The sequence below is a fragment of the Ranitomeya variabilis genome, chromosome 1 (assembly GCF_051348905.1).
Source record: "Ranitomeya variabilis isolate aRanVar5 chromosome 1, aRanVar5.hap1, whole genome shotgun sequence".
Taxonomy (NCBI): domain Eukaryota; kingdom Metazoa; phylum Chordata; class Amphibia; order Anura; family Dendrobatidae; genus Ranitomeya; species Ranitomeya variabilis.
The window spans coordinates 13,816,978-13,835,778 of NC_135232.1; the positions used below are offsets into that span (position 1 = coordinate 13,816,978).

General features: G+C 43.5%; 1 protein-coding gene across 1 annotated transcript in view; it reads right to left on the reverse strand.

Moving 5' to 3' along the window:
• Positions 1-1,692: 1,692 nt before the first annotated feature.
• The window catches only part of LOC143793569 (uncharacterized), a 56,209-nt gene continuing 39,100 nt past the window's right edge, over positions 1,693-18,801 (reverse strand). The window contains exon 2 of the mRNA XM_077280642.1: positions 1,693-3,387. Coding sequence (XP_077136757.1) covers positions 2,048-3,387 — 1,340 coding nt within the window. The 3' untranslated portion in view covers positions 1,693-2,047. The remainder of the gene's footprint in view (positions 3,388-18,801) is intronic.

Genomic DNA, 18,801 nt, shown 5'->3' on the forward strand with positions numbered 1-18,801 from the left:
AGCAGCAAGAAATCACATATTAGCAAGCTGGACTAAACTCATCATACACAGAAATCATATTGCAGACTGATGAGCAAAAAATAATTAAACAGAACTTAGCTTATCCTGAAGAGACTGAAAACGAAGATAATCAGGAGTAATCAGAAAAGCACTGAATACATTGACAGCCGGCAACAAGTGGAAGTGAAACAGAGCTATATAGGAACCTCCCAGTGAATAACGAGGCAGCTGATCCAGCAACAGACCCGCAGGATAACAAACAAAGCCACCAGGGGGAGCCCAAAACAAAAGTCACACAATACCACCTGTGACCACAAGAGGGAGCCTGAAAACAGAGTTCACAACAGTACCCTTGCAGCGAGATGATCAACATGCGAGGACACACCCTGAACCTCCATATCAGTACCCAAATCCTGAACCACCCAAAGATTAAGGGGAAAAGAAAAGACAAAACAAGCTACCAAAAAAAAAAAAAAATGACTCAGAACTTTCTTTTCCCTCTTTAGAGATGTATTTAACACATTGTGGGCCAGCTGTACTGTTATGACCTGGTGGGAACGGAGCAGCACTGATATGACCTGGTGGGTAAAATAGATCATGGACAAGCTCTGAGGAGATGGTAGCTTTACTGACCGCAATCCCTAATCCTAACACAAACACTAGAAATAGCCGTGGGACGTTCCTGTCACTCCCTAGACGCCTCTTCACAGCCTAAGAACTAACTACCCCTAAGATGGAAATAGAAAACTATCTCGCCTCAGAGAAATTCCCAAAAGGAAAGATATATGTGGGGGGCTATTGACTGTGAGTGGAGAGGTAAATGACAAACGCAGGGATGAAAACAGATTTTAGCAAAGGAGGCCAACTCTGACTAGACAGACAGACATAGGAAAGGGCACTGTGCGGTCAGTATATAAAACCTAAAAATCCACGCAGAGATTACACAAATAACCTCCACACCGACTCACGGTGTGGAGGGGCAATTCTGCTTCCCCAGAGCTTCCAGCTAGCCTGAATATTTCATAATGACAAGCTGGACAAAAAAAGACATAACTTTAAACTGAACAGTAAGTACAAGAACTAGCAAGAACTTATCTTATGCTGACATGGACAGGCCATCAGAGAAATCCAAGGAGAGGACTGAGTCTAACCTAGAAAAACATTGACAGCTGGCATGAATTACAGACCAGGGCCCTGTTAAATAGCAAGGCCAAGGGAGCTGATTAGTGAAGTCAGCTGCCAGGCCAAACTCCAGGAGCAGCAGTTCCACTCGAAACCACCAGAGGGAGCCCAAGGGCAGAACTCCCAAAAGTACCATTCATAACCACAGGAGGGAGCCCAAGAACGGAATTCACAACACAAGCCTAGAGAAAGGGTAGACAGGAGGTCTGAGGTCAGATACTAGAAGGGCACAAGATAAAGAGCAGCAGGAGAAAGTCGTGGTCAGGTAACAGTCCAGGGTCAAATACCAGGAGGGTATGTCAAGACTAGGGAGTAAGAAAAACAGACAGTCTAGAGGCCAAGTACGGGGTCAGGTACCTGCAGTCAGAGAGCGTTAAGAGCAGAAGGGATAATCCACATGAATAGTCATGACAAATCCTACGTCCGGCAACAAGATCAGAGAAAGACACAAACAGACAGAGCTAAGCATACACCAAACTAAGCTCAGCTACAGCTGACACCGATCTGCTATCAAGGATGAGAGACATCTGTTGAAATGCCCGAAGGCTTCACCAGATTGAGCAGCAGGGTTGTTGATCAAAATGCTGTGAGCACAGAATGACCCAGGATCAGATTGGATGAATGGACTGTGACTCATAATACTGACAGTCCAGCATACACCAGATCCCATTGCAAGGTTGAGCCTTCACTCACAGCCTCCCTAGTCCATAGTAAAGATGAAACCATGACAAAAAGACTTCCCACATTCTGAATAAGAGAACAGCTTTTCTCTGTATGACTTCACTCACGTCTAACAAAATTTGGTATACTAAAGATTTCCCACACATTGATCATGAATATGGCTTATCTCCTGTGTGACTTCTCTTCAGAGAAGACGTGATTTATGTATAAAAGATTTACCAAACTCTGGACATGAATACGGCTTCTCTCCTGTGTGAGTTCTACGATGTTTAACAAGTTGTGATTTCTCTGTAAAGCATTTTCCACATTCTGAACATGAATATGGCTTTTCTCCTGTGTGAATTCTCTGATGTTTAATAAGATGCCCTTTATTTGTGAAGGATTTCTCACATTCTGAACATGAAAATGGGTTTTCTGTGTGAATTATCTGATGTTGAAAAAGACTCCTTTTTTGTTTGAAGGATTTCTCACATTCTGAACATGAAAATGGCTTTTCTCTTGTGTGAGTTCTCTGATGTGTAATAAGATGCGCTTTATTCACGAAGGACTTCCCACATTCTGAACATGAAAATGGCTTTTCTCCTGTGTGAATCCTCTGATGTGTAATAAGATGAGCTTTAATCACGAAGGACTTCCCACATTCCGAACATGAAAATGGCTTTTCTCCTGTGTGAATCCTCTGATGTGTAATAAGACTCCCTTTAACCGTGAAGGACTTCCCACATTCCGCACATGAAAATGGATTTTGTCCTGTGTGAGTTCTCTCATGCACAACAACTTGTGATTTCTGTAAAAAACATTTCCCACATTCTGAACATGAAAATGGCTTTTCTCCTGTGTGAATTTTCTGATGTTTAATAAGATACCATTTATCTGTGAAGGCCTTCTCACATTCTGAACATGAAAATGGCTTTTCTCCTGTGTGAACTCTCTGATGTTTAATAAGTCTCTCTTTATCTGTGAAGGATTTCTCACATTCTGAACATGAAAATGGCTTCTCTCCTGTGTGAATTTTCTGATGTCTAATAAGATGCCCTTTATCTGTGAAGGATTTCTCACATTCTGAACACGAAAATGGCTTCTCTCCTGTGTGAATTTTCTGATGTCTAATAAGATGCCCTTTATCTGTGAAGGCCTTCTCACATTCTGAACACGAAAATGGCCTTTCTCTTGTGTGAATTCTCTCATGTATAATATATTTTGATTTCGTTGTAAAGCATTTCCCACATTCTGAACAGGAGTATGGCTTCTCTCCTTCATGCTTGCTTTGAGCTATATAATCTGAGCTTTTAGTAAATTCCTTGTGACACTGAAATCTTGTATCCACTTTGTCATCTGGAATTGTGGTAACAATGCAAGATTGCTCAGGAGAGGGTTCCTCATAACTAGGAAGATTATAAGAAAGTGAAGCACTGTGAAGTCCAGGAGGTCCATGAAGGGTAATGAGGTTTTCTCCATTAGAGTGCTTCCTGATATCTTCTTTTTTACACTTTAGTGATAAACTGTTATTATCACAAGAATGTCCTATAAAGATGAAAGATACAATTCACAAAAGGGATTTTTAAATTTAATGGAGCTCAAAATGAAGACCCTCATCAGTGAAAGTATTGGTAATAAGGAAGACAACTACATGCCATAATATTATCACAGTAGGTAAAGTGAATAACATTTATAAAATGGTGACATTGGCACAAACAGACTTCAAAAAATTAACCTTTATTAATGTATTTAAGAGGGTTAAAAATACTTGATTATCTTAAAAAGGTGAAAATGGAGGGTCAATAGGGAGAAAAAAATATCTAGGACTAATCTCTCCTTAGATAAGCCCTAAAGTTCATCCTATCTGCCAGCGGAGGCTATTATTATTATTATTTATTTATATAGCATCATTGATTCCATGGTGCTGTACATGAGAATGGGTTACATACAAGTTACAGACATCACTTACAGTAAACAAACTAACAATGACAGACTGATACAGAGGGGCGAGGACCCTGCCCTTGCGGGCTTACATTCTACAGGATAATGGGGAAGGAGACAATAGGTTGAGGGTTATTATTATTATTATTATTATTGTTATAGCGCCATTTATTCCATGGCGCTTTACAAGTGAGGAGGGGTATACATAATAAAAACATGTACAATAATCTTAACCCTTTTGCGACATGCGCTGTACATGTACTGCGCATGTCGGGTCCCCTGCTTTGATGTGGGCTCCGGCGGTGAGCGCACGTCAAAGTCGCGACATGTCAGCTGTTTTGTACAGCTGACATGTGCGCGCAATAGCGGCGGGTGAAATCGCTATTCACCCGCCGCTATTAACCTGTTAAATGCCGCTGTCAAATGCAGACAGCGGCATTTAACTACCGCATCCGGCCGGGCGGCCGGAAATGACGTAATCGTCGACCCCCGTCACATGATCGGGGGTCGGCGATGCATCAGGATGGTAACCATAGAGGTCCTTGAGACCTCTATGGTTACTGATGCCGGCCTGCTGTGAGCGCCCCCCTGTGGTCGGCGCTCACAGCACACCTGCATTTCAGCTACATAACAGCGATCTGATGATCGCTGTTATGTAGCAGAGCCGATCGGGCTGTGCCTGCTTCTAGCCTCCCTTGGAGGCTATTGAAGCATGGCAAAAGTGAAAAAAAAAAAGTTTTTAAAAATGTGAAAAAAATATTAAAAATATAAAAGTTTAAATCACCCCCCTTTCGCCCCATCCTAAATAAAACAATAAAAAAACCCAAAAACCTACACATATTTGGTATCGCCGCATTCAGAATCGCCCGATCTATCAATTAAAAAAAGCATTAACCTGATCGCTAAACAGCGTAGCGAGAAAAAAATCTGAAACGCCAGAATTACGTTTTTCTGGTTGCCGCGACATTGCGTTAAAATGCAATAACGGGCGATCAAAAGAACGTATCTGCACCAAAATGCTATCATTAAAAACGTCAGCTCTGCACGCAAAAAATAAGCCCTCACCCGACCCCAGATCACGAAAATTGGAGACGCTACGGGTATCGGAAAATGGCACTTTTTTTTTTTTTTTTTTTAAGCAAAGTTTGGAATTTGTTTTCACCACTTGGATAAAAAATAACCTAGTCATGTTAGGTGTCTATGAACTCGTAATCAAGTAAAAAAGGCAGCACACTGCAGCGCTAAGACATGCAAACATGAAACATGAAAACTGAACTGCAATACTGCACTAGAAATATGAAAAATGAGAGCGTTTAGCGCATAAAAATGGCCAATTTTATGTGTACCTGATAGCCCCTTTACGGCATCTCTCGTATATCAGGTCCTACGCTTGCCTACCTCGCTGAGAATAAATGTCTCCATGTGAATGGGTACCTGTGAAAACCTCTTCCTAGACTCATATTCTCTCTCTCTGTGGAGGGGTCCAGTATTCTCAGCGAGGTAGGCAAGCGTAGGACCTGATATACGAGAGATGCCGTAAAGGGGCTATCAGGTACACATAAAATTGGCCATTTTTATGCGCTAAACGCTCTCATTTTTCATATTTCTAGTGCAGTAATGCAGTTCCGTTTTCATGTTTGCATGTCTTAGCGCTGCAGTGTGCTGCCTTTTTTACTTGACTATATATGAGTTGGTTACTCTGGGTTCAGCACCTGTTCACACTTAGTCTATGTATGGATGTGACGGTCAGTTTTTTCAAATATATTATTTAGCCTTCTGACTGAGCACTCCGCCTCCTAGCCCAGGTGTTTTAATCGCAGCAGGTCCAGTACCCCTCCACAGAGAGAGAGAATATGAGTCTAGGCAGAGGTTTTCACAGGTACCCATTCACATGGAGACATTTATTCTCAGCGAGGTAGGCAAGCGTAGGACCTGATATACGAGAGATGCCGTAAAGGGGCTATCAGATACAAATAAAATTGGCCATTTTTATGCGCTAAACGCTCTCATTTTTCATATTTCTAGTGCAGTATTGCAGTTCAGTTTTCATGTTTCATGTTTGCATGTCTTAGCGCTGCAGTGTGCTGCCTTTTTTACTTGACTATATATGAGTTGGTTACTCTAGGTTCAGCACCTGTTCACACTTAGTCTATGTATGGATGTGACGGTCAGTTTTTTCAAATATGAACTCGTAATGACCTGGAGAATCATAATGGCAGGTTAGTTTTTGCATTTAGTGAACCTAGGAAAAAAGCCAAACAAAAAACAAGTGTGGGATTGCACTTTTTTTGCAATTTCACCGCACTTGGAATTTTTTTCCCATTTTCTAGTAAACAACATGGTAAAACCAATGATGTCGTTCAAAAGTACAACTCGTCCCGCAAAAAATAAGCCCTCACATGGCCATATTGACGGAAAAATAAAGAAGTTATAGCTCTGGGAAGGAGGGGAGCGAAAAACGAAAACACAAAAACGAAAAAGGGCCACGGCATGAAGGGGTTAAACAATACAAGTCATAACTGGTACAGGAGGAGTGAGGACCCTGCCCGCGAAGGCTCACAATCTACAAAGGTTGGGTGAGAATACAGTAGGTGAGGATAGAGCTGGTCATGCAGCGGATGCAGGAGCTCCGGTGTTGGTGAGGCGGTATCTCCGATAGTGATGAGGTTGGCACCCTAGTTGTAGACGTGATGGCACCCCCGCTGAACGTTGGTAGCCCTAGGGACCCTAATGCACCTTGAACATCCTACACACTATAATAGACACAAAAAAACACACACATACAGAAACAATTAAAAGGAGTACCTAACATATAAATATCTCGTAGTTATTGCTGTCATGTTCCAGGAGGGATGCAGACAAGAAGTGTAGTCACATTAATACCACAACAAAGATGATATGGCCAGAGCATGCAATCACATTAATAGTCATCTTTGGGGCTACAATTTAGAGAAAGAAAATCTATGATCCATATCCCTATTACACAGTGCGTATAATATTTATATGGTTTAGAATACCACTAAAGGAACGCCAATCAAATGGGCGCACAGTCAGATATCACATGACAAGGTACTATTAGATAATTAGCTCCTTTCTGTTCACTTAATTCAAAAGCCTAATGCCCAATGTGATATCTTCTGTTTGCCCCCCCCCCACAAAAAATGGGTGCATAACTGAACATAAATCCGCCATACAAAAATCCCACACAATATAGGTATTCATCCACTCTCCTAATTTCAGAAACCAGCACATAACTGGGTACATATTCCAGTATCAATAGCCATGAAAAAGAAATTCCACACAGTCGTGGTACTTATCCGCCATTCTTAGCTCCCTCTTATCACGACGCGTTTCACCCTTCGGAAGTATAAGGCCGGGGTCACACAAGAGAGGAATACGGACGTATTCACAAAACAACGCATTGCACACGGACCAATGATTCTCTATGGGGCAGCTCCCATCAGCCGTATACTTCTCGGCCGTATTCAGGATCCGAGTGAAATCGCAGCATGCTGCATTTGTCAGCATATTGCGCAAAAAATCCGCCAATGAAAGTCTATGGGGGCGAGAAAAATACGGATTACACACGGACCAGCAGTGTGACTTGTGAGAAATACGCAGCGGTGTTCTGTAGAAAAGCCGGTAATTCAGTGCGGTGTACAGTAACATCACACGGACAGGTTAGAATAGAACAGAGAAAATTAATGTCTACACGTAGAATAGGTCTACACATACATGTCTACACATACATACATACATACAGTGGGGCAAAAAAGTATTTAGTCAGTCAGCAATAGTGCAAGTTCCACCACTTAAAAAGATGAGAGGCGTCTGTAATTTACATCATAGGTAGACCTCAACTATGGGAGACAAACGGAGAAAAAAAAATCCAGAAAATCACATTGTCTGTTTTTTAACATTTAATTTGCATATTATGGTGGAAAATAAGTATTTGGTCAGAAACAAAATTTCATCTCAATACTTTGTAATATATCCTTTGTTGGCAATGACAGAGGTCAAACGTTTTCTGTAAGTCTTCACAAGGTTGCCACACACTGTTGTTGGTATGTTGGCCCATTCCTCCATGCAGATCTCCTCTAGAGCAGTGATGTTTTTGGCTTTTCGCTTGGCAACACGGACTTTCAACTCCCTCCAAAGGTTTTCTATAGGGTTGAGATCTGGAGACTGGCTAGGCCACTCCAGGACCTTGAAATGCTTCTTACGAAGCCACTCCTTCATTGCCCTGGCGGTGTGCTTTGGATCATTGTCATGTTGAAAGACCCAGCCACGTTTCATCTTCAATGCCCTTGCTGATGGAAGGAGGTTTGCACTCAAAATCTCACGATACATGGCCCCATTCATTCTTTCCTGTACCCGGATCAGTCGTCCTGGCCCCTTTGCAGAGAAACAGCCCCAAAGCATGATGTTTCCACCACCATGCTTTACAGTAGGTATGGTGTTGGATGGATGCAACTCAGTATTCTTTTTCCTCCAAACACGATAAGTTGTGTTTCTACCAAACAGTTCCAGTTTGGTTTCATCAGACCATAGGACATTCTCCCAAAACTCCTCTGGAGCATCCAAATGCTCTCTAGCAAACTTCAGACGGGCCCGGACATGTACTGGCTTAAGCAGTGGGACACGTCTGGCACTGCAGGATCTGAGTCCATGGTGGCGTAGTGTGTTACTTATGGTAGGCCTTGTTACATTGGTCCCAGCTCTCTGCAGTTCATTCACTAGGTCCCCCCGCGTGGTTCTGGGATTTTTGCTCACCGTTCTTGTGATCATTCTGACCCCACGGGGTGGGATTTTGCGTGGAGCCCCAGATCGAGGGAGATTATCAGTGGTCTTGTATGTCTTCCATTTTCTAATTATTGCTCCCACTGTTGATTTCTTCACTCCAAGCTGGTTGGCTATTGCACATTCAGTCTTCCCAGCCTGGTGCAGGGCTACAATTTTGTTTCTGGTGTCCTTTGACAGCTCTTTGGTCTTCACCATAGTGGAGTTTGGAGTCAGACTGTTTGAGGGTGTGCACAGGTGTCTTTTTATACTGATAACAAGTTTAAACAGGTGCCATTACTACAGGTAATGAGGGGAGGAAAGAGGAGACTCTTAAAGAAGAAGTTACAGGTCTGTGAGAGCCAGAAATCTTGATTGTTTCTGACCAAATACTTATTTTCCACCATAATATGCAAATAAAATGTTAAAAAAACAGACAATGTGATTTTCTGGATTTTTTTTTCTCAGTTTGTCTCCCATAGTTGAGGTCTACCTATGATGTAAATTACAGACGCCTCTCATCTTTTTAAGTGGTGGAACTTGCACTATTGCTGACTGACTAAATACTTTTTTGCCCCACTGTACATACATATAAATATATATATATATATATATATATATATATATATATATATATATATATACATACACACACACACACACACACACACACACACACACACACACACACACACATATACAGTATATACACACATGTTATGGACCTGGTGGTTAGGAGCACCCGGAATGACCTGATGGTTAAACTAGTAATCGGGACAAGCTCTGGGGAAGTGGGAACTCTGCTGACCGCAAACCCTACTCCTATCACACACACTAGAAATAGCCGTGGAGCGTACCTAACTCTCCCTAGACGCCTCTTTACAGCCTAAGAGCTAACTACCCCTAAAGATAGAAATAAAAGCCTTACCTTGCCTCAGAGAAATTCCCCAAAGGAAAAGGCAGCCCCCACATATATTGACTGTGAGTTTAGAGGAAAGTCACAAACACATGAATGAAGAAGGTTTTAGCAAAGGAGGCCAGACTTCACTAAATAGTCAAAGGATAGAAAAGGGAACTTATGCGGTCAGCACAAAAAACTACAAAAAACCACGCAGAGTATGCAAAAGGACCTCCACACCGACTCACGGTGTGGAGGTGCAACTCTGCACCCCAGAGCTTCCAGCTAGCAAGGAAATATCATGATAGCAAGCTGGACTAGAATAAGCAATACTAAGAAATATATTCAAGAAGCAGTAACAACAAATGAACTAGCAGGAACTTAGCTTCTGCTGGAGTAGACAGGTCATCTGAGAAGTCCAAGAGAGATCTGAACCAATACTGAGACATTGACAGCTGGCATGAAGTAACGATCTGAGTGGAGTTAAATAGGAAAGCCAGCATAGCAATAAACGAGAGCAGCTGAGGAAGGAACCTCAAGACCAGCAGTTCCACTCAAAGCCACCAGAGGGAGTCCAAGGACAGAACTCACCAAAGTACCATTCATGACCACAGGAGGGAATCCGAGAACGGAATTCACAACAGTACCCCCCCCTTGAGGAGGGGTCACCGAACCCTCACCAGGGCCCCCAGGCCGATCAGGACGAGCCAAATGAAAGGCACGAACTAAATCGGCAGCATGGACATCGGAGGCAACAACCAAGGAATTATCCTCCTGACCATAGCCCTTCCATTTAACCAGGTACTGAAGCTTCCGTCTTGAAATACGAGAATCCAAAATCTTCTCTACCACATACTCCAACTCCCCCTCGACCAATACCGGAGCAGGAGGATCAACGGAGGGAACCATAGGCGCCACATATCTCCGCAACAACGACCTATGGAACACATTATGGATGGCAGAAGGACCAAACGAAATGACACAGGGTTGAGAATTTCAGAAATCTTGTAAGGACCAATGAAACGAGGCTTAAACTTAGGAGAAGAAACCTTCATAGGAACATAACGAGAAGACAACCAAACCAAATCCCCAACACGAAGTCGGGGACCAACACAGCGATGGCGGTTAGCGAAACATTGAGCCTTCTCCTGGGACAACGTCAAATTGTCCACTACGTGAGTCCAAATTTGCTGCAACCTGTCAACCACAGAGTCCACACCAGGACAGTCAGAAGGCTCAACCTGTCCTGAAGAAAAACGAGGATGGAAACCAGAATTGCAATAAAAAGGCGAAACCAAAGTAGCCGAACTAGCCCGATTATTAAGGGCGAACTCAGCCAAAGGCAAGAAGGTCACCCAATCATCCTGATCAGCAGAAACAAAGCATCTTAGATAGGTTTCCAAAGTCTGATTGGTTCGTTCGGTTTGGCCATTTGTCTGAGGATGGAAAGCCGAAGAAAAAGACAAATCAATGCCCATCTTCGCACAAAAAGACCGCCAAAACCTACTGAGAACCTCTGTGCGACACAATGTTCTCCGGAATGCCATGCAAACGAACCACATGCTGAAAAAATAATGGGACCAAATCAGAGGAGGAAGGTAATTTAGGCAGGGGTACCAAATGGACCATCTTAGAAAAAAGATCACAGACCACCCAGATGACAGACATCCTTTGAGAGACAGGAAGATCAGAAATAAAATCCATGGAAATATGCGTCCAGGGCCTCTTCGGGACCGGCAAGGGCAAAAGTAACCCACTGGCACGAGAACAGCAGGGCTTGGCCCGAGAACAAGTCCAACAGGACTGCACAAAAGAACGCACATCCCGTGACAAGGAAGGCCACCAGAAGGACCTAGCCACCAAATCTCTGGTACCAAAAATTCCAGGATGACCAGCCAACACCGAACAATGAACCTCAGAAATAACTCTACTAGTCCATCTATCCGGGACAAACAGTTTCTCCGCTGGACAACGGTCAGGTCTATCAGCCTGAAACTCCTGCAGCACCCGCCGCAAATCAGGGGAGATGGCAGACAGAATTACCCCCTCTTTGAGAATACCAGCCGGCTCAGGGACTCCCGGAGAATCAGGCAAAAAACTCCTAGAAAGGGCATCAGCCTTCACATTCTTAGTACCTGGAAGGTAGGAGACCACAAAATCGAAACGGGAGAAAAACAGCGACCATCGAGCCTGTCTAGGATTCAACCGCTTGGCAGACTCGAGATAAGTCAGATTCTTGTGATCCGTCAAGACCACCACGCGGTGTTTGGCTCCCTCAAGCCAATGTCGCCACTCCTCGAATGCCCACTTCATAGCCAGCAACTCCCGATTGCCAACATCATAATTACGCTCAGCAGGCGAAAACTTTCTAGAAAAGAAGGCACATGGCTTCATCACAGAGCAATCAGAACTTCTTTGAGACAAAACAGCCCCTGCTCAAATCTCAGAAGCATCAACCTCGACCTGAAAAGGAAGCGAAACATCTGGCTGACACAACACAGGGGCCGACGAAAAGCGACGTTTCAACTCCTGAAAAGCCTCAACGGCCGCAGAGGACCAATTCACCACATCAGCACCTTTCTTTGTCAAATCAGTCAAAGGTTTAACCACACTAGAAAAGTTAGCGATGAAGCGACGGTAAAAATTAGCAAAGCCCAGGAATTTCTGAAGGCTCTTCGTAGATGTAGGTTGAGTCCAATCATAAATGGCCTGAACTTTAACAGGATCCATCTCGATAGTAGAAGCGGAAAAAATGAAGCCCAAAAAGGAAACCTTCTGAACTCCGAAGAGACATTTAGACCCCTTCACAAACAGGGAATTAGCACGAAGGACCTGAAATACCATTCTGACCTGCTTAACATGAGACGCCCAATCATCCGAAAAGACCAAAATATCATCCAAATATACAATCAAGAATCTATCCAGATACTTTCGGAAGATGTCATGCATAAAGGACTGAAACACAGATGGAGCATTAGAAAGCCCAAAAGGCATCGCCAGGTACTCAAAATGGCCCTCGGGCGTATTAACCCCTTCACCCCCGGAGCTTTTTCCGTTTTTCCGTTTTCGTTTTTCGCTCCCCTCCTTCCCAGAGCCATAACTTTTTTATTTTTCTGTCAATTTGGCCATGTGAGGGCTTATTTTTTGCGGGACGAGTTGTACTTTTGAACGACATCATTGGTTTTACCATGTCGTGTACTAGAAAACGGGAAAAAAATTCCAAGTGCAGTGAAATTGCAAAAAAAGTGCAATCCCACACTTGTTTTTTGCTTGCCTATTTTGCTAGGTTCACTAAATGCTAAAACTGACCTGCCATTATGATTCTCCAGGTCAGTACGAGTTCATAGACACCTAACATGACTAGGTTCTTTTTTACCTAAGTGGTGAAAAAAAATTCCAAACTTTGCAAAAAAATAAATAAATAAAATTGCGCCATTTTCCGATACCCGTAGCGTCTCCATTTTTCGTGATCTGGGGTCGGGTGAGGGCTTATTTTTTGCGTGCCGAGCTGGCATTTTTAATGATAGCATTTCGGTGCAGATACGTTCTTTTGATCGCCCGTTATTGCATTTTAATGCAATGTCGTGGCGACCAAAAAAACGTAAATCTGGCGTTTCGATTTTTTTTTTCATTACGCCGTTTAGCGATCAGGTTAATGCTTTTTTTTTATTGATAGATCGGGCGATTCTGAACACGGCGATACCAAATATGTGTAGGTTGGGCTTTTTTTTTATTGATTTATTTTGATTGGGGCGAAAGGGGGGTGATTTAAACTTTTATATTTTTTTTATTTTTTTCACATTTTTTTTTACTTTTTTTTTTAACTTTTACCATGCTTCTATAGCCTCCATGGGAGGCTAGAAGCAGGCACAGCCCGATCGGCTCTGCTACATAACAGCGATCATCAGATCGCTGTTATGTAGCTAAAATGCAGGTGTGCTGTGAGCGCCGACCACAGGGGGGCGCTCACAGCCACCGGCAATCAGTAACCATAGAGGTCTCCAGGACCTCTATGGTTACAATGGAGGAGCATCGCCGACCCCCGATCATGTGACAGGGGTCGGCGATGCGCTCATATCCGGCCGCACGGCCGGATGCGGTAGTTAAATGCCGCTGTCTGAGTTTGACAGCGGCATTTAACTAGTTAATAGCGGCGGGTGATCGCGATTTCACCCGCCGCTATTGCGCGCACATGTCAGCTGTAAAAAACAGCTGACATGTCGCGACTTTGATGTGCGCTCACCGCCGGAGCGCACATCAAAGCGGGGGTCCCGACATGTGACGTACTATTACGTCACATGTCGGGAAGGGGTTAAATGCTGTTTTCCATTCATCGCTCTGTTTAATACGCACAAGATTATACGCCCCTCGAAGATCTATTTTGGTGAACCAACTAGCCCCCTTAATCCGAGCAAACAAATCTGACAGCAGAGGCAAAGGGTACTGAAATTTGACCGTGATTTTATTAAGAAGGCGGTAATCTATACAGGGTCTCAGAGAACCATCCTTCTTGGCCACAAAAAAGAACCCTGCTCCCAACGGTGACGAAGACGGGCGAATATGCCCTTTCTCCAAGGACTCCTTTATATAACTCCGCATAGCGGCGTGTTCTGGCACAGATAAATTGAAAAGTCGGCCCTTAGGAAACTTACTACCAGGAATCAAATTAATAGCACAATCACAATCCCTATGAGGAGGTAGAGCACTAGATTTAGGTTCATCAAATACATCCCGGTAATCCGATAAGAACTCAGGGATTTCAGAAGGAGTGGAAGAAGAAATTGACATCAACGGAACATCGCCATGTACCCCTTGACAACCCCAACTAGACACAGACATTGATTTCCAATCCAATACTGGATTATGAACCTGTAGCCATGGCAAACCCAACACGACCACATCATGCAAATTATGCAACACCAAAAAGCGAATTTCTTCCTGATGTGCAGGAGCCATGCACATGGTCAACTGAGTCCAATACTGAGGTTTATTCTTGGCCAAAGGTGTAGCATCAATTCCCCTTAATGGAATAGGATACTGCAAAGGCTCCAAGGAAAAACGACAGCGCCTGGCAAACTCCAAGTCCATCAAATTCAGGGCAGTGCCCGAATCCACAAATGCCATAACAGAGTAGGATGACAAAGAGCAAATCAGAGTAACAGATAAAAGAAATTTAGGCTGTACAGTACCAATGGTGACAGACCTAGCAAACCGCTTAGTGCGCTTAGGACACTCAGAGATAGCATGAGTGGAGTCACCACAGTAAAAACACAGCCCATTCTGACGTCTATGTTCTTGCCGTTCAGCTCTGGTCAAAGTCCTATCACATTGCATAGGCTCAGGCCTCTGCTCAGAGGACACCGCCAAATGGTGTACAACTTTGTGCTCGCGCAAACGCCGATCAATTTGAATGGCCAAGGATATTGATTCATTCAAACCAGCAGGCATGGGGAACCCCACCATAACATCCTTCAGAAAGACCCTTTCTAAAAATTGCTGCCAGGGCACACTCATTCCATTGAGTAAGAACAGACCATTTTCTAAACTTCTGGCAATATACCTCCGCTTCATCCTGACCCTGACACAAAGCCAGCAAGATTTTCTCTGCCTGATCCACTGAATTTGGTTCGTCATAAAGCAATCCCAGTGCCAGAAAAAACGCATCTACATTACGCAATGCAGGATCTCCTGGCGCAAGGGAGAATGCCCAGTCCTGAGGGTCGCCACGCAACAAAGAAAGAACAATCTTGACTTGCTGAATGGGGTCACCAGAGGAGCGGGGTCTCAAAGCAAGAAAAAGTCTACAATTATTTTTGAAATTCAGAAACTTAGATCTATCCCCAGAAAACAAATCAGGAATTGGAATTCTAGGCTCTAATATCGGATTCTGAACTACATAATCTTGAATGCTTTGCACCCTTGCAGTGAGTTGATCCACACAAGAGGACAGACCTTGAATATCCATATCTACACCTGAGTCCTGAACCACCCAGAGATTAAGGGGAAAAGAGAGACAAAACACACTGCAAAGAAAAAAAAATTGGTTCAGAACTTCTCTTATCCCTCTTTTGAGATGCATTAACACTTTGTTGGCCAGCTGTACTGTTATGGACCTGGTGGTTAGGAGCACCCGGAATGACCTGATGGTTAAACTAGTAATCGGGACAAGCTCTGGGGAAGTGGGAACTCTGCTGACCGCAAACCCTACTCCTATCACACACACTAGAAATAGCCGTGGAGCGTACCTAACTCTCCCTAGATGCCTCTTCACAGCCTAAGAGCTAACTACCCCTAAAGATAGAAATAAAAGCCTTACCTTGCCTCAGAGAAATTCCCCAAAGGAAAAGGCAGCCCCCACATATATTGACTGTGAGTTTAGAGGAAAGTCACAAACACAGGAATGAAACAGGTTTTAGCAAAGGAGGCCAGACTTCACTAAATAGTCAGATGATAGAAAAGGGAACTTATGCGGTCAGCACAAAAAACTACAAAAAACCACGCAGAGTATGCAAAAGGACCTCCACACCGACTCACGGTGTGGAGGTGCAACTCTACACCCCAGAGCTTCCAGCTAGCAAGGAAATATCATGATAGCAAGCTGGACTAGAATAAGCAATACTAAGAAATATATTCAAGCAGTAACAACAAATGAACTAGCAGGAACTTAGCTTCTGCTGGAGTAGACAGGTCATCTGAGAAGTCCAAGAGAGATCTGAACCAATACTGAGACATTGACAGCTGAAGTAACGATCTGAGTGGAGTTAAATAGGAAAGCCAGCATAGCAATAAACGAGGGCAGCTGAGAAAGCCAACCTCAAGGACCAGCAGTTCCACTCAAAGCCACCAGAGGGAGTCCAAGGACAGAACTCACCGAAGTACCATTCATGACCACAGGAGGGAGTCCGAGAACGGAATTCACAACACACACATATATCTAATATATAAAGCTGAATGTGTGTATGTGTGTATGTATGTGTGTATGTCCTGGATTGGCATCTGAACCGTCGCAGCTATAGCCACAAAATTTTGCTCAGTCACACGTCTCGACCCCGAGAGCGTCATAGGCTATGTTGTGAGGTGAAATTTTAACCCCGCGCTTTCCAATTCACCAAACAATTTTGCCCCTATCTACATAATGGGGAAAAAGTGAAAGGAAAAGTGTTGGAGGCGTCGCAGCTACAGGCACAAAATTTTGCACAGTCACACGTCTGGACCCCGAGAGCGTCAAAGCTATGTTGTGAGGTGAAATTTTAACCCCGCGCTTTCCAATTCACCAAACAATTTTGCCCCTATCTACATAATGGGGAAAAAATGAAAGGAAAAGTGTTGGAGGCAAATTAACAGCTGCCAGATGTGAACAAGGGGGACTTAAAGAATGACAACGATGGCGCCAAAGAGTATATACTGTACAGTTGCTAAGGTGGGGCCCCAACATGGGATAATCACCACACCACCACTGGGATATGAACACTCACACAAAATGCGCCATACACTACCACGTGCTTGAACACATATACCACCCTCAGCGCACATTTCACCACACATACACCAACCTCGCCACATAAAAGTCGAAACACAAAAGTCGCCGCTCAAAACTCGCCACGCGCAAAACTCTCCACATGCAAAACTCTCCACACGTGCAAAACTCACCTCATGGAAAACTCGCCACACGCAAAACTTGCACACGCAGAAAAATTGCCACATGCACAAAAGTTGCAACACATGCAAAAGTTGCCTCACACAAAACTTGCACATACTCAAAAGGCACCACACATAAAACTCGCCACGCACAAAACTCGCCATGCGCAAAACTTGCTGCACACAACTTGCTACACTAACCTGTCACATGCAACTCGACACACAAAAAGTTGCTACACGCATGTCGCCACACAAAACTCATCTCACAAAAGTCGCTACATGCATGTCGCCACACGCAACTCAACACACACAACTTGACACATGAAACTCGCCCTAAAACACACACAAGTCTGGTATTGTCCTTCAAAAATAAAAATCTGATTAATAAGCAGACAAACTACAAGAGCAACAAATGTACCATATAGGAATCCGGCAGCTGTCAGTCACATGACCTGTCTATTATGTGTATGTGTGAGCTAATATATACTGCCAGGGGGTGGGCTTACTGTTGGCTGGGGATTTATCAGGCTGCCAATAGCAACCAATCACAGCTCAGCTTCTATTTTGCTACAGTTAATTAATCTGAGCTCTGATTGGTTAATATAGGCAACAAAGACATTCTCAGTATAACAAAGCCAATATATGTTGTGAAATTCATCTATTAGCTTAGTTTTTGCCTTTTAATAATTACATTTCTATCTATTTGTTTTGTGGTTTTTGTGTGCAGAATAGATTTTTGTTAACACATTCTATTTTGCTAACAGCAGTCATTAACCCAGGCGAAGCCGGGTAGTACAGCTAGTATATACATAAAAATGTCACAATGCCAAGTCAATTCCAAATGTGTAAACCTGCTAAATCTGCAGGGGGTTGAATACTACTTGTGGGCACTGATATATATATATATATATATATTATATATATATATATATATTTACCTGGTGGGCTCTGCACCCGGACTCTTTCTTTGTGATATATATATATATATATATAAGAAAAATAGAGCAGCACAAAGAAAGAGTCCGGGTGCAGAGCCCACCAGGCAAATACCAAACCTCAAAATAAAAATCCCGAAAAATTGCAGGCAGCGCACTGTTTATAGTGAAGAAGAGCTATTTAATCAGCCCAGAAGGCGACGTTTCGGTGCTACCAGGAACCTTTCTCAAGCAGTGAACATGTGAAGGTGCCGGGTATATGAAGAGTATACCTGATTATAATCATTTGCATTAATCATCATTGTAAGAGCATGTAATTACATTATAATTAACATGCATACAGTGCAGGCAGTGATACAGGAATTATTCATCACATAAAGTGCAGTGCATAAATATAGATAGAGAAGGCAAAGGAAGATCTGCATTTACACATCAATTGGTGATGATAAAACCGGTGTACAGCCTTGTTAATCACATCCATGACTTGTCCCACTCCCTTGGGTAAAGGCAAAAAGATCCAAGTAAACCTCAGTACTACTAAGTCTTATGGTCGGGATGTAGCATGTGGGGAGGGGGGCAGGAGCGAGTGGGATCGCACGGTTATCCCACTTCAGGAGGCAGAAAAATGTCCTCACTGCCGGAATCAGTGCTGGGGAAACCAGTGGTCCCGATGATTAAGTGCAGTGAATATTCATTAGCTACTCCCCGTCCACCTATCAGCTGAGCGGTGAGCCGGGAGCAGCAAATGAATACTGCACTTAAGCAGGG